We start from the raw sequence: 25,071 nt of genomic DNA, 5'->3' as shown, positions 1-25,071 counted from the left end.
TGTGTGCAGTAGAGGGCTGAGTGTGTCTGTGTGCAGTAGAGGGCTGAGTGTGTGTGTGTACAGAGGGCTGAGTGTGTGTGTGTACAGAGGGGTGAGTGTGTGTGTGTACAGAGGGGTGAGTGTGTGTGTGTACAGAGGGGTGAGTGTGTTTGTGTACAGAGGGGTGAGTGTGTTTGTGTGCGTGTCACTGGATGGACTGTACGTGTGCGTCTGCCGTGCTCAGCAGTGGGTGAACGAGTGCAAGGAGGTGTGTGCTCACTGGCAACAGAACATGGAACAAGTTGACAGTGCTAATAATACTGCATTCATATTTAACTTTCAGAACAAAGGAGAGAGAGAGGAAGAGAGAGAGAGGCTGTTGATTGGACCTATTGGACCTATTGTATTCCCTCGGACGTGGAGTCAGGCTAGAATCAGACCACTGATAGAAAACGGAGTGGGATGGTGAAATAGTAGAGACCGAATCTGTGGGAGAGAAAGTAGGTTGTGAGGTTGGTGGTGTTTGGTAAATGGATCAGACTGCCTCTCCAGCTCAGAGGGCCCCTGGAGCCAGGAAGGGCGTCTGGACTCCCAAAGAGGGGGCAGCGTGCCAGCAGCTGTCATCAGTCACCCAGAAAACCTTTTGTTTTGTCATTTGTCCGTATTTGAACAGATAAGACGTTGCCTGTGCTGTTTTTCCAGAAAGGCCCACACATAAGAAATTATAATTCGAACAAACAAGAAACAATTGTTAAAAATATGAAATGTTTAGCTTCTCGCTGTGTGAATTAGGTCAGATATTTTCAGAATCTAATCAAAGCTGATAGCCTTAATCGCTCAGAAGGAAACAGATAAACGGAACCGAGCGTTCCTGTCAGAAAGTTGATTGTGTTTGTGTGTTTGTTGGAACCCTGTTCTGAACTCTCTCAGAACATGATGAGAAACTGTACTCCACACGACCATCATGCATGTTTACATCCGGGCTGCTACCTCATTCCAGACCACCTGGTGGCTCTGTGGCCTGTGCATGCATCTGCTTTTCTGCTTGCAGAAGGGGTGGAGTTGGGATGGGGAGCAGGTATTGAGGGGTCACAGGTCGGGGTCTGTCACACCTCGGTCTGACCTCATGCTGTGGGTCTGCTGGCGGATGGCCAGACCTGCATGGCCGCCCTTCTCTGCCCCGGTGTCTCACTCTCTCAGCCGTGGGACCAGCTAGCTAGCATGCTCATATTTAGCACCTAGTGTTTAGTAGCTGTGTGTGCCACTGCTCCCTGTGCCGCCCTCTGCTTTGTGTTTCTGTCCAGCCCTCCCTTCCTCTTGCTCACCCTTTTCTTTGCAGAAGTCCTTTGAAGCTCCCACTGTGGTTACTTTGATTGTGTTTGGTTTAAGTTGTTCAGTGAGCTTGATGTTCTCTCTCTCTCTCTCTCTCTCTTGCTCTCTCTTGCTCTCTCTTGCTTCGTACTGTCTTTCCCTCTGATTCTCTTTCCACGTCTCTCTATTCTAAAAGACTCGATTGCGATAATGCTAACCCAAGCCTCATTTTGAATGTCTTTGATTTGCCTGTGTTTCTGCCTTCTGTTCCTGTAGTTGTTGTTGTTGTGGTTTGCGTTTGTGGTGAGCTCTCTAACCCCAGTTCATTTTGTTGTGGCACCACCGCAGTCCAGGATGATGCGGCCCCAGGTACCCAGGAGTACATTATGTTGCGGCAGGACTCCATCCATTCAGCGGATATAAGGAGTAAAGGGTCCCCCTTTCGCGCTAAGTGTCATGAAATCTTCTGCTGCCCGCTGAAGCAAGCCATCCACAGAGAGAGCTCAGAGCCCGAAGGTTTGTTCTAATCCCGTCCTTGTTTCTTTGCTGATGCTCCCCCCCCCCCCCCATCCTCATATTCTGTCTGGACTGATGCTTGCACCCCCCACCCAACCCTGTCTTCCCACCCTGTCTTCGCACTCCCTAAACTAAGTTTTCTTTAATTTCCGTTCCATCTTTGGAAGCATCTGCCCTGCTTGCGTCTCCCCTGTAGTGTGTGTGTGTGTGTATGTGAGACTGTGTATAATGCCCTAGGCCTGAGAACTCATTTGGTTTCATGGAACTGGTTTTCATCTTCCCTGCTGTGTGTGTTTGTGTGTGTGTGCTTGTACCTTAAGTCTGCTTACAGAGCACAGCATCGGAGGAGGCGGAGCCTTGGGGGGGGGGGGGGGGGGGGGATATGTCATGCCTTACTCCATCTCTCCATCTATCTGTTACCCTGCCAGTAGATTACTAAGATTTGAGATTGCAACCACGTGAAAATGCTTTCCCTTTCCAGACTCCCAGGCCGTTTGGTAAAAGCACGGTACACGTTGATTCCCCCTGACTGCAGAACCCCCAATACACAGAACACAGTTGCGCGTTCCGCCTGGTCGACGGGCAACTGAGTGTTGTTGATTGACGCAGCTCTCGAGACGGGTAGCCATGTTGTTCACCTGGGCCGATGGAGAGGAGAATAGGCGAAGCGCAACAGATTGAGCGTTAGAGGGAAATAGAGATGGAGAGACATTGAGTGTGAGAGAGAGGGGTGGAGAAAGAAAAAGGGATGGAGGACTACAGATCTATTATTCAGTTTGGCTGCGGCTCAACATGGACGTGACTGCATTTCCAAAAGAGGGAGAGAGGAAAAGGGAAAGAGAGAAAAACAGAGAGAGGTGGAAAGATGGAGAAGGAGGAGACACCGGCAACTAGTTCATCTGGGCGTATGACGGACTGGTGTAATGTGCTCCATGTTTGTGCCCCCCCCACACCCTCCATCTCCACCCTCCAAGCTCTGGATGCCCCGATAGGGCCAGCCAGGCGCCGTAGCACTGGGGTGGCTGTAGACATGCCCCGGAGAGCTGGGTGTATCTATGGGTGTATCACAAAAAACACACACACCCACACACACCCACACACACACAGTCAGCTGCACTGTACCTCCTGTTTCATCCTGAGCCCCAGGGAGGCCAGCCCTATACTCTCATCTACAGCATCTATCCACACACTCTGTTTTATCTGTCTGTCTCATCTGTCTGCTCCTGGGTTCCTCCCTTCTATTTAATCCATCCATCCAGCTCTCTCTCTCTCTCTCTCTCTCTCTCTCTCTCTCTCTCTCTCTCTCTCTCTCTCTCTCTCTCTCTCTCTCTCTCTCACACACACTTCTAGCTAATCTTCCCTCTGTCAGACTTTTCTCATTTCGCTGTTTCTCTCTCCCTCTCAAGTTTTAATCTCAGCTCCCCTTCCCAATCATCTGTACCCCCTTCTCCCAATCTCCCTCTCTCTTACTCTCTCTCTTTCTTTCTCTCAATGTCTTTCTCTCTCTCTCTCTCTCTCTCTCTCTCTCTCTCTCTCTCTCTCTCTCTCTCTCTCTCTCTCTCTCTCTCTCTCTCTCTCTCTCTCTCTCTCTCTCTCTCTCTCTCTCTCTCTCTCTCTCCCTCTCTCTTTCTCTCTCTCTCCCTTTCTCATTCACTGTTGAGATTAAACGTGGTGGCCAAAAGGCTGATCTGTGTACACATTCTATCCATAATTCAGTTTAGGGCTTTGTATACACACACACACTCTGTCAGGTCAGATACACACTCTAAGTCCCCAAACCAGTCCCAACTCCGCTCCTGTTATTTACCAGTGTACCGGCCTCGCAATTTATGGAGCACTCAGCTGGGTTCTTAAACAGGCCTGTAAACGTGTGTGTGTGATAAACTCAGCCACAATGTCCTATTGCCCTTGTCACTACCACAACCATCCTCCCTGTCACAAATCACCGCTGGCTCTGGCTCTGCCCCCTCCCCAGGAGGTGGTCTCCTACTGTATGTACAGTAGCCGTCCGATCCAGCCTCTCTCTCCTCGCGGGCGCCCCGCCCCTTCTCAGGGAGAGGGAATAGGGCGGAACACCTGTGCTGCTTGCTATTCAAACATATTCCATCCTGTCAGTTGGCGTGACGGTCCCGCTGACAAACGAACCCGTCTGCTGCCCGGCCAGGCGAGCAGGTGACAACACAGACATGACGGGAGTTAGCAGACTCATCTATTTCCTGCCCCCCCCTCCCCTTCCTCGCTTCCGCCTCGCACCCCACAGGCGTAGAATGCATTCCAGTCGTTTGCCATACAGAGGAGAGGAGGCTCTGTAATTACATTTCAGGGGGCCCGTGTCTCTCCTTCTAATGCCTCGCCGCTCCCTCCCCTCTCCCACACCACCGCCGCCTCCATCCCCCCAAAGCCCTGTTGACAAGCAGCCACACAGGTACACACACAATCAAAACATGCACAAAACACATGGCCTACCTTCATGTCTCACCCCCCCCTGTGAAAGCTACTGCACCTATTTATGTAAGTGTATACATAAATTAGACAATGCATGAATAAATCATGTTTATGATAAATTGTTTGAGCCCTGGAGGAGGGGTGGTTGGTGGGGGGGGAGTTAACATTGCTTCAATGTCACAGCAACGTTGTCTTAGGAAGAGGTAGGATGAGCACTCTACAGGGGTTGTGCATCCGACAGACACCGCACCGGGCCGAGGTGTGTGTGTGTGTGTGAGGTGATCCTTGTGATCTAATCATCATCCTCACGTATAACTCCCAACACCAGTCATGCGTGTACGGTACTGCATGCTAGCCTCCCAACACTTACTCCACTCTCAAACACACATACACGCATACACACACACACACATGCAGATTTTTTCACGCTTGGGGAAAGCGTTGATGCAAAGTTCATATTTACTTCCTCTGGGCCTTGGTCTCCAGGGATAAACAAGTGGCAGAAATTGTGCATGACAGCATCAACAGAGAGAGGGGGAGTGGGTGAGGGAGAGAGGGAAATGGAGAGAGAGAGGCACTGTTGGGGCATTGGAGTAAGTGAAGTAGAGTCAAGTTGCCAAGTCCATTAGGCTCCATCATGGTCTATTTAATTAGCACTTCACTCCCCATCCCCTCTCTCTCCTCTCTTTCTCTCTCTCTCCTCTCCTCATTGCAGCCTCTGTCAGGGCAGCCTGCTGGTGAGAAATGGAGGGAGCAACACACACCTAGAAAGAGTGAGATAAAGTGGCGAGACAGACCAACAGACAGAGAGACAGACAGACAGATAATGTGTTTAAAGAGAGAGACACACACAGAGTGAAAGCGAGACAGAGACAGAGACTGGATATAGTATAGAAAGGCAGAGAGAGACAGACAGACTCAGACAGAGAGAGACAGGCTGGAGGCGGAGGGTAGATGATATCTCAGAGTGACTGTGTCTCCACAGGGAGTTGGGCTGAAACGACCGCGAAACAGAGAAGTAAACAGACAGCGAGATGGAGATGGTTGTCGACAATGAGTGTCTTTACCTCCCTTATCTGGGGACAGACAGATGGTGTATGCGAGTTCTCTGAGGACTCAGGAACTCTCTTTGCTGTCCTCTGTTGTCTTAGAGTTGTGTTGTCTCACCTTGTGCTGTCTGTCCCCTAGGGATGCATGGTTATCAGCAGTTCATCTGGTGTGGGAACACTAGACTGTCTCTCGTCCCTGAGAGGATGACCGGCCCAGGGAAGACTAAAGTAGTTAGATGTAGTTACACAGCCCCCAGTATCAGCCATGACATCTCCTGCTCTCAGACCCCAGAATTCCCTTTGGCGCCTATTGTGCCCTACCTGTCCACTAACGCAGAATCAGCTCCCATGATCCTCTCCGTCTTGCACCCTTATTGTAAAGTGTTACCAAATTCGGATCCGACTCTCCCACCGCCCCTCCCCCCCTCCCCCCCTCCCCGGCTTCTTTTCCCTGGAGTCACGACAACTCTGACATGGTGCTGTTAGCCTAGCATGCTAGTAGACGTTTTGGCTGACAGAGACTTCCTTCAAGGGCAGGGGTGGGCCTTTCACAACTCAAGGGTGGTGGTGGGGGGGGGGCATGGTTACCTGTGGTTGTGTGGTAGCGTCAGGGGAGGTGCGTGTAGGATTCCCCTCGTGTAAACAAGGCTTAAGCTTCGTAAGCAGTGCAATGAGGCACGGTGTTGAGTCAGCCAGTTGTTAAAGGGGCTACCGGAGTGTTCTCTGACAGCTGGCGTGGATAGACACAGACCACACACACATATCACACACATCAAACACACACTGGAGTGTGCTTCCCCCGAGGTACTCACACCAGCACAAACATTCAGACTGGCCCAAGGTACCAGTGTAATACAGCAGAGAAAGTGACACATCAGACTTCAAGGGCCATAAAGTCATGGTGCACACCCGACAACATCCTCTAGTGTTTCTATAGGAAACGCACTGCTCAAGGGAAATACAGCCAAGCCCCTTCAGGCCAGGATATGACAGGATTGTGTTAGGTCTAATGCCATAGAAAGCCAGGTCATCCTTTAGCTAGTTGCATCTGGCTGAATCCTAGGTGCTCACCTGGGTCGGCTGTCGAGACGTATCCGGTCCTGTTTGAGAGTCCCCGCGGACCCAGGACAAATCTGTGTGTGTACCCAAGTGTAAGAACACCCCCCGCTCCCCTTACACCCCCCCCCAAAAAAACCCCAAACAAACACAAAAAAACTAAAGCACACATCGACTGCCTCATCGCAAGTGTCATCTCTCTCAGAGCCTTGCTGTCTAGAGCAGTTTCAGCCCTTTATCTGACGATCATGTCCTACTCCACTGTGTGGAAAAGCCATTTCAGCCACGATCAATACCCTTCCGCTCCACAGATCCATTTCAAAGTCATTTGTGCTTTTGTCTCGACTCTGTCACTTTTCCCCCTCTCACTTTCACCCAAGCAACGCTCTCATTTCCTGTCAGATGTTTCCGAAAGTGCGGCAGCGGGACTGAGACAAATCAACTTCTCTTTATGAGCCTCAATCTCGGCTCCTTGCCATAGCGAAAGATATACTAGAGAGCGTTAAAGACGTTAAAGAGCGGAAAGGAGTCCTTCTCGACTTACTGGCACTTACTGTGCAGTTAAGGGTTGAACAATGGTTGTTATGATTGTGTGATTCCCACCACCTCAATGCCTTGCCTCGTCCTGGGAGCTCCTGAAGTCTCTAGCCTGAGAGAGAAAGAGAATGCAAAAGAGAGAGACCAAGGAAGAGAGACAGAGAGAGACAGAAAAAAAGACAGAGTGAGAGAAACAGAGACCAAGAAAGAAAGAAAGAGAGACAGAGCTTGAGAGAGAGACAGAAACAGAGACCGAGAGAGAGAGAGAGGGAAAGAGAACGTGAGAGAAAGAGACAGAGGGAGAGAGACAGTTGCCCCAACACACACAGACAGGAGGGTCACACTGGGCGCCGGGCAGGGTTATGTAAGGCCCTGGCGTGTCTCGTCCCAAGGGGGTCACCTGGCAGCCTGCCAGCCTGCCAGTCTGGGCCTCCATTCCACTGGGATTCACTCAGACACCCAATTTCTCCCATCATGTCTCTTGCCAGCTACTGGGCTAAGAAGCACGGCAGAGAGGAGAGGAGGCAAGGGCGTGGGTGAAGAGGGGAGGGGAGGAGAGGCTGGGGGAAGGAGGGGAGAGGAAGAGAGGAAAGGAGTCTAAGTGAGGGGTGTGTCGAGGCACTCTGGATGCCACTGGGAGTCCTGCTTACTCCATTCTACATTGAACAGACACACACAAACACACACATAAACAAATACACATCAAGTACAGTAGTAATGTAGTCTGGTATGGAAGAGATGTTGATCCAGTAACTAACTGACTGCAGTGAAGTGGAACGCACAGCTGTTAGATGTGAAAGCAGTGGACACCTAGACTCGGTCTGTAACACAGTGCACCAGACATCGATTTTAGTCTTTCCCCCCGCTCTACTTCAGAGAAAAAAAAGGCTTGTTTGTTTACTTGCTTCTCAACTGCTAGTTGTCTGGACTGGGTCCAGGGATTTTTAAAGCTGCTTTAAGTCGACAACGTTATTGCATCAGCCAACAACTCGCTCCAAAATCAGCTAGGCACAGAACACCTTACAGTACATAGTCCAATTTCTAGGTTGGTTCAATATAAACATGTGTTAAAGACAGACAGATCATGTGTTATAGTTTGGGGAACACGTATTTGCCAAGGTGTCAAAGTCTTCTTTTTGCTTATGCACAATATAACCCAAGGTCATTCTGGACTGCGGAATTATGGAACGGATGAGGGAGTTTTCTGCAGAGTTTCTCTCACACACTCTGTGTGTGTTAACAGGATGCTGGTCTGCTCCTACTGTATTCGGCTATCACAGCCATGTCTGATGTGTTTGGTTAGACGTGGCCCCATCGTCACCACTGTGCATATTTGATCAAGACGGCATTATCGTTTGTGTGTGTGTCTGACTGTGTGAGTGGCTGTGTGTGTCTGATTGTGTGTGTGTGTGTGTGTGTGTCTGACTGTGTGAGTGGGTGTGTGTGTCTGACTGTGTGAGTGTGTGTGTGTGTCTGACTGTGTGTGTGTGTGTGTGTCTGACTGTGTGAGTGTGTGTGTGTGTGTGTCTGACTGTGTGTGTGTGTGTGTGTGTGTGTCTGTCAGTTTTATAGAAGAAAATCAGTCTGATAAAAAAGTTGATTTTGGTCTCCTCCTTTTCTTTCCTCTTCTCATTTCCACTTGTCCATTTTATCTTCCCTTGTCCTCTCCTTGCTCCTCTCCTCTTTCTTCTCTCCTCCTCTCCTCTCCTTTCTCATCTCCTCTCTCCTCTCTCTCCTCTCCTCTCCTCCCAGCATGCTCTGCTGTGTTCCTAGATACACCATGCCACTCCATTACCCCATGTGGGTGTTTATCAAAGCGGTGATTTAGTAACTCAGTTTGCCCCCATGCCGTGTCCTTCTTACTCAACAGCCTGTGGCCTGTGGAAGACTGGGTAGCACCTCACTAGTAGCGCCCGGTTCCTATCCGACGCCCGACATCCCTGCCTGGGCATCCCACATAAGTATGCAGGCCACAGGACGGCCTCCAGTCATCACCGGAGACCCAAATTTAATTTTGCGGCTTGCGAACGAACAAGGGGGAAGGATGAATAAGCAACGCGTGGGTGGAACTCGCGTGGTATTGAGCTGCAGCACGGCTGCCAGCTGCCAGTGAGGGACAGAGCAGAGTACAAACAAACACACACATATGTAGGGATGCGTACTCACATACCATCCCGGGTCAGTTGGCCCCAAACCTCCAGGCCTGGCCAGCCTTTGTGCTTGTGCATTGTACATCATGGGCATTTGTATGAGCACCTTAATCTTGCAGCTGTTTAGATAATTGTACACACTTTAATGTAGTATATCCATAAAAAATGTGGCACCAGTACTGGCAGCTTCACATAATACACACACTTGCGTTTAAACACAGAACATTATGTGCACACACACACTCCAATTCACACGCACACACACTAGCAGACGTGAAGTACAGACACTTAAGCAAACGGAAAGAGGCACTTACTGTGTATTACTTACACACAGCTTGCATATGCATATTGCACAGCACGTGCAAAAAACAAGCACACCCGTGTACACAGCACACACAACCCCTGGTATTCAAACAAGTTGACTTGAACACACACTTGTGTGTTTCCCCCGGCAGTGCTGACTGGGCTGTTAGCGCAGCGTGGTGAAGCAGCGGTCCGTCAGACCCTGGGCGGGTGTTCTTGCCTCTGCTCTGTAGGCGTGTGAAGGAGAGAGGCCTCGCTTGCATGTTCCAGATGATGTAATGAACAGCAATCAGGCAATCAGGCAGGCAGGCAGGCAGGCAAATAGGCAGGCAGGCAGGCAGGCCAGCAAACAGGAAAGAATTGTTGATCATACGCGGACCAGTGTTGGCCGCGTCTATCTGACCTCGTGTCAGAGCACTGTTTACCTCTTCTGCATGCTCTGACCTACCATCCGCCCAACCAGGCTGCAGATTACTGGTGGTCCGGTCATCTAATAAACATCTCTCTCTCTCGGTCACAACCTCCCTCACTTCTCCCCTCCCTCCCTCTTTCCCTCCCTCCCTTCCTTCCTCCTTCACTCCCTCTTTCCTTCCCACTGCATATATTCCTCCCTTCTGTATACTTCCTCCCTCCCTTCCTCTTTCATTGGCTCCTACCCTTCCTCTCTCCTTCCCTCTCTGCTTCTCTCATCTGTTCCTCTCTTCCTCCAGGTGTCTGTCTCCTTCAGACCCCTGGTCCCTCTGGATGTGGCCCAGTGTTATCTACTGCCCCCGGTGGGCTGTTCTCTCCTCTGTGTGAGACATGTTCAAACAGCTGTGTTGTTATGGGATGGAATGGCCTGCTTCCTATCCCTGGTGAGACCCAATCTGCCCATGGTGGTTAGAGAGGATAAAGTGTGGTAATGCGTGCCCCCAATCACATCAACTGATCTGCAATCATCCGGGGGGGTTGGTTCAAAGAAAAACCACCCAATCATATTAGAGTATGACCCCTGACCCCGGCATGCCACTGGAAGAAGGCTGGCCTGGTGGTCTAATGAGGGGAGAGAAGTCCTCTTAGTCGCTCTTAACCCCTCCTAACCACTCCTAGCCCCAATAGCCCCTCCTATCCCCTTCTAGCCCCCTCCTATTCCCATGCTAGAAACGTGCTATTGTGAAGAACAGTTTGTCTTTTGATTTAGACTGTTCAAATGCCCATGCTTTCAGAAAGCCTATTGTTCATTCATTATGTTTGAAATAATACTCTTCTGCAGTTAAGACTGACACATGTACAACAAACCCAGAGATGTAGAGAGTGAGAAAAACAATTAACCATAGAAAAGACAAATTAAAGGAATTTTCTATTTGCTCAACTCTCCCGTACAGACAGCATCACGGGCAGTGTCACTGGTGGGGTGATGTACAGCCAGCATCACGGGCAGTGTCACTGGTGGGGTGATGTACAGCCAGCATCACGGGCAGTGTCACTGGTAGGGTGATGTCTGTGAGGGAGCGGGGACAGCAGACCGGGTACTAGCTCTGCTCTCAGCTCTCACACGAGAGAGAGGAGCCAGAACAGGGAAACTGAAACACAACAGAGAAGGAAAGATTTCACTCCCCCAACCTTGACAAAATCGTACATATAGTGGCTTGCTTGTGATGTTTCGTTTTTGAAAGCGACTGTGTCTCCAGAATGGAGAGAGACATCTCTGAGGGCATCTTCTTTTGACTTTGGACCTGTCACATGCTACAGTGGTATCAATGTGAAGGAGATGGAAGAGAGAGAGGAAGACAGAAGAGAAGAGGGAGATACCGGAGGAGAGGAGGGGTTGTTTTACTGCAGCAATGTCAGACACACACACACATTTTGAAACTCCTGACAAGTCTGTAAACAGGTGGGGCCGTGAGCCTGTCGGTGAATCACTGCTGAGATTAAGGCAAATATGCCTTCGTTCCCCTGTGTAGTCTCTCAAATCTCCACGAGTATGTCAAACACACACACACACACATGATGTGCTGCAAGTTAAAGAGCTAGACTGGCGGACTTGTCTGTGGATACTTTAGACCCACCTCGCAAGACCGCCTTTTTAAAAAGTAGCATGAATATTTCAACAAGGTCTGTTGCCCGCTCTGCTTGAGATGGTTCAGAGCCCAATCAAAGTGCACTGCAGTTCTCCTGCTTGTTAGAGAAGGTTGCTTTCCTGTTGACGACGTCACACAGCTTTTAGTACTGCTGAAGTCTTTGGTCCTCTTTTGACTTTGAGTCTGACTCATTGTAAGCTCTGTTGGTCTAATATCCAGCAGTCTAAACAGGGACTGAGCTTATGCATCTGTAGTAAGCAGTGTGCGCTGTATACGCTGTGCTCTGTATACGCAATGCTCTTTATACGCTGCGTGCTGTATACGCCCACAACGTAGTAAATAGCTGTTTGTTGTGTATGTTTAGATTAAAGCTACCCAGCATTTCTGGCATTTGTCTCAGGTAACTTAAATACTCCATTGTTTGTTTACAGGAATCTTGTGTTGATTCCATTATACGACAGTCTCCATTTCAGAAAATGGCTGTCAAATGTAGACAAGTTTAAGAGGGGGAGCGAATATTTACCTGCCCACTTTCATCATCTGAGTCACCCTCCCTCCTGTGTCATTTTCAACTGAGATGAACGGTTTTACCTCAGGTGGGGAGTTGGTGGTGGTTTAAACTCTGCACATACGAGCAGTGCATCGTGCAGATTGACCTAATCACAGTGCGCCATCCCCGGCACAGGGATCTGTTGCTGAACACGTTTAATCTTATTATCATCCTCTGCAGAGCCGTACATTCAAACCCTACAGAGATCCAGTAGATCCAGCCAATCACCACATACTGCACTGTATGTGGATCAGAGAACTCAGCCCCCTCCTGCCACCCACCCTCAGCCTGTCCTACACACCCACCCCCTTGATCAGTTGGCAGGGACACCAGGGCTGCCGGAATGCCAGGCATCCATGCCAAGTTTCTCATCTAAAGAAATCAGACACCTTCCTGGAGGTTATATCTTAGGAATGTGGGTTCACCAGACTACACATCCTTACCTAACCCCCCCCCCCACCCCCTCCCCTGAACCCCCCAGGAAGCCCTCCCCCCTACCGGTTTACATTTGGTTTATGATGGACTACCATCTGTTAATTCGACAAGCTTACAAAAACCTTCACAGCTATGTTGGCAGCAGGATGTGATACGATCTAGGCTGATATTTTGGTTGATGCTAAGATTAGTGCATAGCAAGGTAGGGGGCTAACACTGGAGCTGTTGCATTCTATTTAGAGAGCAAACACTTGGTGGTTTCAAATGAACCCAGAATCCTGCCTCCTTTGACTCGCACCTCATTCTTCTTCGTGACATCCCTTCAGGGTACTCAGATGACGTGTCCAAGCTGGGTTGGACCATAAACTAAAGTCCTTTTCATGCTTCTTTCATATGTAACAGGTGCTGGTATTTTGGTAGTGTTTTACAGATCATGACATTGCTGATGTTGTCTTTGTAGAGCTTTATGTAGAGCTTTCAAATAATGCAACAAATTTGAGTTTTTTTGTTTACTTTTTCACACTTCCCCACTGGCAGGTAGGGGTGGGAACAACAGCTGGTTAACTCCACCCCAACCATGTTCATATGATCCTGCCTGTTTGGTCTCTGAGGGAAAGTGAGGGAGCACAGTGGGGCTGAGGTGTCACCCTCCATGTATTGAGACACAGCCTTGACAAGTCCTGTCTCTAGCCTCTGTGATGGATCCCCTTTGCTTCCCCATCTCATCCCCAGAGCCAGAGCCTGAGCTTCGTCTCAACACAGGCAGGGCTGCAATGTAGGCCAGCATCACTTCAAGTAAGACTCTACCGGTCTCAGAGATGTTCCTGTTGGAAAGGGTAAAATTAGACATGTTATTAATAAAGACAGACAGTGAGAGAGACCTCTATTCTTTCTCTTGCAGTAACTACTTCCCTCAACGCTTTCTATGTGTGTATCGATGTGTGTGTGTGTGTGTTTGCCTTTACCATCATATGCCTGTCACCCACTATAAAGATCATCCATAAGGGTGCGAACCCCAGCCTAGGATATCAGGAGCTTTGGGCCAATGAGACGTTGCAGATTATTGAGTTGGAAATTAAAGCCACAAGTGCTGTTTCCATGACGTATTACTGACATCTTTAATCCCCAGAGAGTCGTGTCACCCTTGGCCTGCAGTGATGTACGTTATTTCACACAGGGCTTTCCTTACTGAGTCCTAACACTGGGACTGTTCTGCTCTGTGGTCTGGGTTGGCGGGCATAACGTTTGCAGGCTCTGCCTTCTGTCCCTGCTTTGTGTTGGCGGGCTCCGATGAAGCCATTTGCTGTCTTGATAACTGTCATTTGGAGACTCATGATCAGATTTGGAAGGCAGGCTGTGGCAGCGCGTCAGCGAGGGCGGCCAGGCGCGCGCGTGTTGGTGTCTCCACTATTTGGAGAACGTAAGAAATCGGAGAGAGGGTGAAAGTTTGAAAAGAAAGAAAGATGAAGGAAAATGTATGTGTATGTGAGTGCACTCTGTTCTGCATGGGTCTGCATGTGTTCAGTATGCGTGCGTCTGTATGGGTGTTTTGCCAGTGATGCTGTGATCCCATTCTCTCATCTCTCTGTTAAGGGATTGAGAACTAGGGTGTTAGCAGGAACTTATACTGTAGTTAACCCAGAAAAGGAAGCCAGCTGTGCCGGGTTGATCCAGTACTGTCTGTATGGCCTGCTTCTGGACTCAGGAACTTGCTCTTGGCTTGACCTTCTGGCAGCACACAATGCGCAGGATATATCTAGAGAAAGGGTCACTAGATCACTCTGTTCTATGCCATCTAGATCTAGATTAAGTCTAAGGACATGAACCCAGCCTTAGTTCACTTATGCAGTTAGGCCCACCTCTTTCTGTTCCATGTTGACGTATCACCCTTCAAAAGTGTCGACAGGTTTTTAATCTGGTATTTATGCTCTCCATGACCCCCTACTCAGTTGTCGTTCACAGAGGCTTTTAAACGCCCCCTTCCTCTCAACCAGGTTCACCTTAATTATGGTTTACCCACAAACCCCTGGGGAAGCCAGGGACACGGTAGTCTCGTCATTGCACACACACAAGCAAACAGACACATACAAACACACGACAATTTTCCCTGTCAATGTACATCAATGCACTGACCTTAGATGAACATCAATGAACATGGACAAAGTCAGTCCAGTACTTTGACATCCTCTCATAAATGTTTAATAAGCACTATCGAACGTCAAATAAACCGGTCTTCTCTTCTTTTCTCCTGTTCCCGGGAACGCCAGACAGAAAGGGCATGTCAGACACGGTTAATTAGACTTTTACTAGCTCTTAGGTTAGCTGGGGGTCCTCTAGTTCTCTGGCCTGCAGCTTTTCAGACGAGTGGCCCCTCCCATCCATGTTGGCCAGCGCCCGGCTGTGCCACCGGGAGACGTGGGTCGGAGGAAGCCGAGTAATTGGGGCGAACCGGAGGCCCGCCAATCTCCCGTCTGTGTGTGTGTCATACTAATGAGAGAGCTGTGTCGGCCAGAGACTGTTCATTCACATCAGGGCCACTCTCCTGGCCCAGCCATTTCACACACCGTTTGTCGCTCTGATTGAGATTTCTCCATGTCGTTAAAGGGCAAGCGCCCATCTCTGAGTGTGTTAGAGTCTGTGTGTGTGTGTGTGTGTGTGTGTGTGTGTGTGTGTGTGTGTGTGACTCAGACATGCACACTGGCAGGCACCGCCGACAGTGAACGGTCAGCTCTGCACCCGGGTGAGTGAGTTCCTGATTGACGTGACTAGGTTCACGTGAGTGTTCAGTGACATCGTCCATGTCTGTGTGTCATTGTCAGACACGTGTGAGAAAGGCATGGTGGAGACTTGAGTAAGGACTAATCTAAAGTGGTAGAGCTCTTGTGTTTGTTTTCATTATGCTATAGTATACATTCTCTACAGTATGACATGGCACACCTCGCCGTGTGATTATAGAAAGCCCTTCTAAAACACAGGGACATTAATCTAATTGTGACTTTGGAGTGATTCACAGTTTCTCACCAAGGGCCATTCTGCTTCAGAAGAGCCGGCGGTCACAAATATCCAGTCAGGCACAAGAAACCCCAAGCACTTTTCTCTATAATTACTTTCCATTGACATATGAAAGGCCATAGATGGACAGTCTCCATTTTCTTTGTGACAAAAAGCCCTGCAATTATTCTTGTGGGAAGGATGTGCAGCACAGTGCTGGTCGTGAGACAAAGCCTTTAAAGCGGTGAAGATGGGCTCTATACAAGCTGGGCGTCACCATGGGAGAAGCCAGGTTATCCGCTCTGCTTCGTATCCTGGATCCTTCCTGTTGGGATTGACAGGAGAGAAACACAATGTGGAGAGTGAGAAAGAGACTTTGACATTGTCCATCTGTTTACTGCTTAGTTACTTAGTTACTTAATTTCCAAAACAGAAGAGCGTCACTCTCACCAAAGACATCTACATAACGTAGGCCTGGTGTGAAAGAAGTTTTGGGCCTATATGTACAATGAATGTGTTTCAGGAAGAAGCTTGATACAATGTATGTTAATTCAACTCCATTTGGTAGATATACCACCTGTAGTTTTATAACACCTAACTAAGAGACATGAAGTCTAAGAGACATGAAGTCTGGGTGACCTGATAGGGTTCTTGTCACCTGTGGGGAAGAGACAGTTGGTCTGAAGAAAATGTGGATTCAACTGTATTGTTCTAAGGATTTAACCAATGACAGAAGAGAATTGGTATAGCTTCAGGTGTGTTTGTTTGAAACAACGAGGAGTATAAGAAAATAACTAATCCATAAAATACACATAATTTTTTCTTTCGAATGTGCTAGTCCGCCGTCTGTTGAACAATGTCTGCTAAAAATTGCCAGAAAGACAGCGCTTGGATCGGAAAGATCAAGGCTGTGGTTTCGTGAGTGTCCAGAGAGACAGGGAAAAATGGCAAAGGGATTTGTCACAGTTTACGGACAGAATCAACAGCGATGGTGGCAAAGGAAGGAATTGCAGTTTCAAAATTGATACCACGGAAGGGTAATTGCCTAACACATGCGCACACACAACCAGAGACGACAACTACACAATGACATTTTGTATCCTGATTAGGAATTGTATTGAAGCTGGATTTTTGTTTTGTTTTTGAAAAACTGTTTATTGTTGGATGACATTAATTAAAAAAAGAAAAACTGTGGAAAAGTGAAAGAAGTTTTGGGCCTATATGTACAATGAATGTGTTTCAGGAAGAAGCTTGATACAATGTATGTTAATTCAACTCCATTTGGTAGAGATACCACCTGTAGTTTTATAACACCTAACTAAGAGACATGAAGTCTAAGAGACATGAAGTCTGGGTGACCTGATAGGGTTCTTGTCACCTGGGGGGAAGAGACAGTTGGTCTGAAGAAAATGTGGATTCAACTGTATTGTTCTAAGGATTTAACCAATGACAGAAGAGAATTGGTATAGCTTCAGGTGTGTAGGATGGACCAATGACTTTTGAGAACTGTCGTATCTATAAAATGGTCTGTTGAAGAATGTTCTGGGGGGTTCAGGGCCATCAGCTGAGTAATGCTAGTGGGCTGGATTCTCCCGGTTCCATTCTAGAATGCTAGATGGAGCTGTATGGAATTGTCTTTGTGTTATTGTCTTATGTTTGTGTGCTGATGATGTTATGTTGGTAACGTTATTATGATTAAACCTACGTCAAATAAACATTAACTCTATACTTCACCCGACTTCAGCTTGAACAATTGATTGTCTGCAAAAACTACCACGACACCTGGATAGCCATAAAGAACAGCTTTAATCCAATAGCTGTATTTTGTGGACAAGCGGGGATGTGTGACAGGGTTGAGACATGCAGCTGCTTCCCTGCATGTCTGTTGGTCCCCACGGTGGAGCTGGAAGCAGCTCTCTTGTGTGGGTGATGGTCCCACGGTGGAGCTGGAAGCAGCTCTCTTGTGTGGCTGATGGTCCCCACAGTGGAGCTCCTCTGTGTTGGAGGGAGACCCAAAGGAGACAACAGCAACATCCTCACTTTCCCTCCTGTGATCCTGGCTGTATATATTGTTAGTCCACCAGACCTAGGGGTCAGTGTAGAGTTCCAGGTCTGGACTGTCAGCCTAAGGCCTTCCCAGTCCTCCCTGGCCACTGCTACTGGAGGCTGGAGGAAGGGTCTTGCCTTCCTAGTTATTCCCTCACCCCCTGCACACTGCTGCTCTCTCACTCACACACCCTCTTACGTATGGACAGTCTCCATGGCAACGCTTGCCATCACCATGGTATTGGTGGTCTGGAGTGATGCAGTGGAGATGCTAGTATGGCTGCTGTTTACCATCGCTTTCTTTCTCTCTCTTTCTCTCTCTTACTCTCTCTCTCTCACACACACACACACACACACACGGTACAGCATGTTGTGGGACTGCAATGCCAAATCAATGCCAAATTTGCACGGCAAATACCTCATTCAATTCCTGCCTAATAAACACAAATAATGCTATTTCATAAGGTAATTGATTTGTCAAGACATTATTGAAAGACTGAATGACTGATTGACATTGACTTTCAGTTTGTCATTACAATTACTCTTTTCCCCTCGAAAAGTTCCTGGTTTTGTCCTCTGTTCAGTAATGCTGAAGTAGGTACTCAAAGCTATCTTGGATATCCTTCTGTTTGTCCTCCAAGTCATTTTCTAAAAAATCCGTTATAATACTGGCTCTCTGATCTACCTTGATAGACTTAAACAATTAATATAATAAGATGGTACTAATTGTTTGGCTATATCTAATCCAGAGGTCAGTATGGTCCTCAACCTTGGGAGCGCTCATTCCCCCTGGCCTGGGTGCCTCAGCGGGGCTGCCCCCTAGTGTCCAGAGGATGAATTGGCATTCAGCCTGGCCTCACTCAGCCTACATCAGAGGTGATGTCATTGGTGCTGGCAGCGGAGCACAGGACGGAGGCAGGCTGTGTTGTGCGGGAGCTCTGTGACCATGTTCACAGTTTGAACAGCACACAGTCCTGGGATCAGTAAACGCCATCTGTGTGCCTTTGAATGGCAACAGGCTGTACAATATTACCCTGGCTGGCACTCAGTGGACCTGGTAGAACCTGGCACAGCCCTCTTTAACCCACACTACAGCGCTGGGTGGGTGGGTGGGTCATTGGTGGTGCTGCTGGTTTGAACATTTCTAATATTGTTTACTTGTGAGTTGTAGTACCTGTGGCGCAGTGGAGACACAGACGAGGCCACCGTAGCCTGATATTCTAGGGCACTACTGTAATCAATATGCCCTGAGCACACTGGGATCCTGCGCACACACACACACATATACACACACACACACACACACACAGATACACACACACAGATACACGCGTGAAACACACCTCGTTGTCTTCCTTTCCAGTGTTTTCTACTCGTCCCAATCTCTCCATCTCGCACCCGAGTTCACGTGGTCTTTATTACCCTCTCACAGTCTGTTTTTCCCCTATCCATTCTCCTTGTATCCAGCTGGGCCTCCTGTGTCCGTATCTCCCCGTGTCCTAACTCTCCAAGACACAGCCGTTTCAGAGCCGTCAGTGTTATCAGAGCTCGCGCAGACACACGTGCATCTCCAACCTGCCCAAACGCATGAGCAGAGGCTCAGCAGGCATGATCGAACGCTAACACACACACACACATATGCATGCAACCCCCCACCCCCAGTCTCTCCTCAGTGAATCCATTACTGCGGCTGTTGTTTATTGCAGCCCTCTTCCTCCCACATCCTCCCCCACTCCCCCTTCCGCCTTCCTCTATCCACATTGTGAGTGATAAAGCCAGCCATCAGCCCACAGAGCTTCCTTGTCACCATGACGGATAGCCTCAGCTTATCTGGAGTGGGGTGGAGAGCAGGGGCCTGCTGAAGTCAAACCTGAGACCTAGCTGTCCTGCCTGTGAATGGAGGCCTTATCACATATACAAGACTGAGAGGTGGAAGGCAGAGCTGGGGACAAAGGGACCTGATGGTCCTGTAGGGAGAAAGGACAGGGTCCTCGTTCACAGACGCCCAGGCCCTCTGTGAGTGAGATACATCAAAGCGGGGAGATGACAGTGCTGGAGAAGGAGGTTTGGGGTCAGGGGTGTGGGGCTCGGGGGGCTGTGTCCTGGGCTCTCACATTAGCTGTGGAGCTCTGCTTTCCCTGGAGAGCCCATGCTCATTATGATGCGGATGCACTCATGACAGAAGGGAAGAAAACAAATGCTTTCTTCAATAACACAGCTTTTTCACTCCACATCCGCTGTAGATCAATATCCTGACATATTGAACCCCCCCTGGAACAAATAACCCAGAGTGATATTTTTGACCTTCACTTCATGCTAAATGACAATGACTATCTGCTGAAAGAAACAGAAGCACTTCCCATGTCGTTGTATGGTTTTGGTTCCAAAAGAGGAGCCATTCTCGATAACCATCAATTAAGTATCTCATCTTTTAGTGCATGTTATTGATTTGCTAGCTCCATTTTGGTTCGAGCAATGTGATGGGTCGTTTAAGCCAGGATAACGTTTTCGATAAGTCTTTAGGTACATGCTCTAACAGTAATCTACAGCTAGTCACTTGCTCCACCTAGTGTTCACTCCTGTGTAAAGCAATTAGTTGGCCTTGCTGAGATACCCTCAAAGGCAGCATTTCAGTGTTTCCCACACATAGACTAATTTGTGGCGGTGCGCCACAGAATCAACACCGGCCGCCACACATTGCGTTTCGTAAAACATTTTTTTTATCGCTATTTAGGTAAAAACACGCAGCGTATTCGTTCAGCTGCATTTCCTTTCCCTGCTCTCCCTCCGTCTCTTTCACGCACGCGTCTTTCTCACATACACACACAGTCACTACGTCAGCACACGTTAGCAACAATGCATACGCCGTTCTAGTGAGACCGACAGCTACATCAGAGAGCCTTCAGCATTAGTGCCGTAGCTAAAGGTCTAGGAAAGTTGAGGCTACTTTTCGCTAGGTACCGACGGACACGTCTTAATCGAAGGTTCCCCTTCGTTCTTTTGGTGAGAAGTTTCAAGAGCTAGCTACTTACCCGGCGTCATGGAGCCGACCAGTTAAATAGTTATTTAGCACCCTGTATGCAGCGTCACTACCTGCATATGCAGAAATTATTTGTTTGTTGTTGTTGATTTAGTGAATTATTTCGACCCCCCCCCCGCCACATATAGTTTTCTAATCTGTGGGAAACACTGCATTTTATTTGCTGTCAGAGCATCAACATCTAGTTTTGGTCTGATCATGATGAATATGGAATAGTGCGTTGCTACAGTACTGTAAGCATTTAGATGGTGTATGTCATGTCATATGTAACGTTCTGCAACATACAACATGACTTAATTGTACCCAATGTGACAACTTTGTGGATATTTGTATCACAGGGTATCCACGGCTTTGGCTTACAGTAATACTATATCTTCCTCTAGACGTGGACAAAAATCACAGGGTCATAACAATAACTGTGCACTTTACACTAATGTTAGTATCCGTGCGCCGGTTGTCTAAGGTCAGAACCAAAGCAACTGTGCAGTTTGTAAAAAAAAAAAAAAGATAAAATACAAATAAACTACTCAAAATGTCAAGAAAAGAAGAACGGGAGAATGTGTGTAAAAAAGCTCGACGGATGCCTGTTGTCATCCCCGTTGATGTAGGTCGATGCATTAAGTCGAAAGTGGAAAGGCCTGCATAACCCGTTTACCGGGCGCATTATCGTATCGCTTTACATCAATTTTTTTGTAATATGAGAGGAAACTATTCTCTGCTTGAGAAGGAAGTACAATTCCAGGCTTTATTTTCCATCACTATTCTTCAGACTGATCACAGCAGTTTAGAGCACAGCAGTTTAGAGCATACACGCCCGCGTTTGCCGGAAGATCAAAACCTCCAAATGAATGTTTAATGACCATTTTAGCAGTCACAATGGCAAATGTCCGTTAATGATCTTCCTATAACTGGCCCCGCCTCGATGCTGTCTCGTCTACGCCTTTGTCTTTGATTTTGCAAAACTTTGTTGCATATTCTGGCTTTCACTGGAATAGCCTACCAGAGGACTGCTTGTAGTTAAGACACTGTCTGTAGAGAAATTATGACTTTCCCCTTGAGAAAATCAACTTCAGGTAGGTTTCTACTTGTATTGAAATTGTTCTATCTCTTTAAAATCTGTATATAGGTGTCCGTGACTTCAATCCTGAGATTGCATGTTTTTAGAATGTGTCCGTAGGCCCCTTGGAAGTCATTGAAAGTGTGAGGAGAAATATTTAAGCTTCATTCTGCATGCTTCATTCTGCATTCCTCACCAAGGCGCTGTCCTTGGTTCTGAAGTAGCATCCGCCTCACGGATATGGTCACTTTTTGCATTCACTTTTGCACTGTATTTCTCAGTCTACGTTTTATCAAGTAGGCTTAGGCTATGATTCAAAATGTTATAGATTGACTGTGATAATTGTTTGAGGGACTTCCTTGCCTTTTATTAAGCTTATTATCAAGTTCCTTGTGTCCTAAAATGAGGACAGAACTAAAGTTCCGTGTAGACACTAAAGTAGCTTGTAGATAGCACAATGTACAGTACACTATATGTGTCCCTTCCCGTAGCTTCAGGTTTGGGCTCTAGATGGCACCATTGATTGGGAATACCTCTTGTTAAACATGTACTCTGCACAGAAAACACAGCGAGACATGGTGGGGTGGAGGATCTTAAATCACCACTCATCAGTTTATCTTGTACGCACTTTCTCGCAGTTGTACGGCGATTCACGATAAACAAATAACAAACGTTTTCATATTATCTGAGTTACTCGCGCTCTCAGTGATTTTACGCAAGACAGGGCAGTGCGCTATTTGTTTTTCTTTTTGAATCCACGTTGTGCATGCGCGCTGAAATATAATGTGTATGGAATAAAACTATAGCCTCCAGTTAAAGAAAGAAAGCTTAAAGTTTAAAATCAAAACAAATGGTCACTAAGTTTTGCTCATGCTTTCATTGAAAGCATGAGCCCTCAGTGCCATGACAACGCTCAGCTAGAAATGTGGGCGAACCTTCTCGTGTTGTTTCCACGAGCTTATCTCTCTGTTTGTGGAACAAGCTGACAGCTCATCTAATTTAGCATGTACGAAACTGCCTGTTGATGTTGTTGCTTTTCAGACGTTTGCTAGTTTGTCTTCACCCGGACCCGCAGACCGAGACCAATTACATCTCCATCTCCTAGCTATGGTTACAGAGATTCCCACTTGAAAACACGATCACGTTTGTTTAGGTGTCAGCCACACGTACACAGTCCTGCCCGAACACAATGTTCGGGTAAGGTGACAGGCAATATGCTCCTTTCTTATTCAAGAGTGTGATTACGTTAAGTTAAGACACATTAAACCAAACTGTTTTTACGTCATAAATGCAATGAGTTTGCAGACTAGAGGGTGAATCTCTGCGTGCGTATTTATAAGGGGTGAATCAAATGTCTGAGGGAATTGGGTGTAAAAGATTCCCCACTCTGTCTTCCTTACCTCACTCCACCCCTACTGCCCCCCCCCCCCTCCCTTAGTTCTGCGTCTATGTGGGATGCTTCCACGGAGCTCAGCAGTGTAGCTCAGTGAATCTGAGCTCTACTTGGGTCGGAGATCTTTCTGCATCTGAAATATAGCCCTTTGCCTGCTTTCTTGATATTGGGTTTTATGCATTAACATGCTTTAACATGGATTGGGATCTCTTAAGAGATGTGTTCAACCCCGCCATGTGGCTCTGCAGATAGCTTATCCAGAAGATCAACCCTCCAAAACAGCATTGGATTCGTTTTCTCTGCGTTTGCAAACAGGTGTTTTTTCTCTCCTCTGGATGCGCATTGAGCGCTGTTCCCGACCACCTGCCCTCACTTAAGCTCCACTTCTCTTTATGTGAATGTATGGTCTCGTGTGGTGTGGGACCGTGTTGAACGGCTTCGTGGATCAGGTTTGTGCGTGTCAGTTATGGTGCTGAAAAAAGACATAGTTGAAGGATGCATGCGTGCTGAAACTCTTTGTGCATCAAGAGTGGAACGTGTGTCTCCCATTTTTTTTTCGGTAGACCACTTTTTTCCAGGACATAAAAATGCACCATTGCGGAGCGACGCCCAGGCAATCATGAGAGAATGATCATCTAGTATATCACTTTACCGCTCTAGCAATAGGTGCTTTATATATTCAATATTACATATTGAATAAGAATTTCTGCTGAATTGCATACTTATGGTTAACAGAGCATGATGGCATTTTGGTAATAAGGACAATTTACGTTCCAACTTCTTGTCACATTCTCTTTATCCACTGCAAGAAGAAAGGAAAGGGGGCAGATCGTTTTTCATAGAACCTGGAGGTTTTCTCAAGAAAACCGTCAAACTGGCAATGGCTGCAGCGATAGCCAGCTCCCTTATTAGGCAGAAAAGACAAGCAAGGGAGCGGGAGAAATCCAATGCCTGCCGCTGCGTTAGCAGCCCAAATAAAACCAAGGGGACTTGCGAGAAGCCCAGCCGACTAAGCGTCTTCTCTCGGGTTAAACTATTTGGTTCCAAGAAGAGGCGAAGAAGGCGACCAGGTCAGATGAGTGCTTTATTCATTCTATTCACAATGTTATCATTAAATTGTTGCGTCTTCACTTAACCAACTTTTTACTTTTCCGCTTAAATAATCTGAAATTGAACATTCTTTAGTGCGTTTAATATAGCCTATGTCGTATTTTTGGTTGATAGCTATGCAAGATGAGCAGCCTGTCTGAACCCAAGCGAACTGAGTCCTTTCCCACGTGGATAACAATTGTAGTTGATCGACAGTAAGGGTGAAAGGAGACGATTCAGAGTGCATTTACTACAGAAGTAACATCATCATTCTAAGTTTGTTTATTAAATCCCAGGTGGACTACAAAGGAAAGCCAGCTAAGGAGGTTCTTGTTTAATAAAAGACAAATAGCTGGAAGAAGTTCACGGTAGAAGGTCTATTGTAAACTGTATTTGCATAGTTATGAAATGAAAGCCTTAAACCAGGTTTAAGGCTTTCTTGTATGATTGTACAATATTGTATGATATTCACATTGGATCCCCAGCACCACGATGTAATCAGAATTGCAAAGACTGTAAACATGCTTTACAATTCAAATCACAGAGCCTGTGACTGTACCTTAATGAAGTGCAAACATGAAATGCCCAACAACTGTTTTGTTTAATCAAATCTTTGATATCATTGTTATCAACTTCTATTTCCAAGGCAACCTGTCCCAGTGGAGGTTGTGGTTTATAAGGAGCTCTCTCTTTCTTGTTCTCTCTCTCTCTTTTCTCTCTCTCTCTCTTTTCTCTCTCTCTCTCTCTTTCTCTCTCTCACTTGCTCTCTCTCTCTCTCTCTCTCTCTCACTTGCTCTCTCTTTCCCTTTCTTTCTCTGAGCTACTCTAAAGTGTCTTTAATGAAGTTATGGATAAGGGGAGGCTCAGTCCCCTCTGGGGCCTCCCTACCCCGGCTCCAACCTTCAACCTCCAGTCAGAGCCAGGGCTATCACACTGCTTCTGATACTGACCATAATCTAATATGATCTGTCCTCAATTCCACCAGCTCCGCCCTGCTCTCTCTGTCCATCTCTCGTTTAAGCTATTTGGCTTTTTCTTTATCAGTCTGCCTCCCGCCTTCTGTA

General features: G+C 47.4%; 1 protein-coding gene across 5 annotated transcripts in view; it reads left to right on the top strand.

Annotated features, from left to right (window-relative positions):
- The window catches only part of fgf13a (fibroblast growth factor 13a), an 85,479-nt gene that overhangs the window by 39,909 nt on the left and 20,499 nt on the right, over nt 1-25,071 (top strand). For 2 of the 5 annotated variants that reach the window (XM_047022539.1, XM_047022531.1), the window contains exon 3: nt 1,639-1,806. The exons of 1 other annotated variant lie outside the window; for it this stretch is intronic. In XM_047022539.1, the coding sequence (XP_046878495.1) occupies nt 1,639-1,806 (168 nt within the window). Of the gene's footprint in view, nt 1-1,638; nt 1,807-21,288; nt 21,542-23,024; nt 23,989-25,071 lie in introns of those variants that run through there. 2 more of the 5 variants (XM_047022565.1, XM_047022547.1) reach the window with 2 other exon arrangements.

The sequence above is a fragment of the Hypomesus transpacificus genome, chromosome 1 (assembly GCF_021917145.1).
Source record: "Hypomesus transpacificus isolate Combined female chromosome 1, fHypTra1, whole genome shotgun sequence".
NCBI lineage: Eukaryota > Metazoa > Chordata > Actinopteri > Osmeriformes > Osmeridae > Hypomesus > Hypomesus transpacificus.
This window is presented reverse-complemented; position numbering and strand designations above follow the sequence as displayed.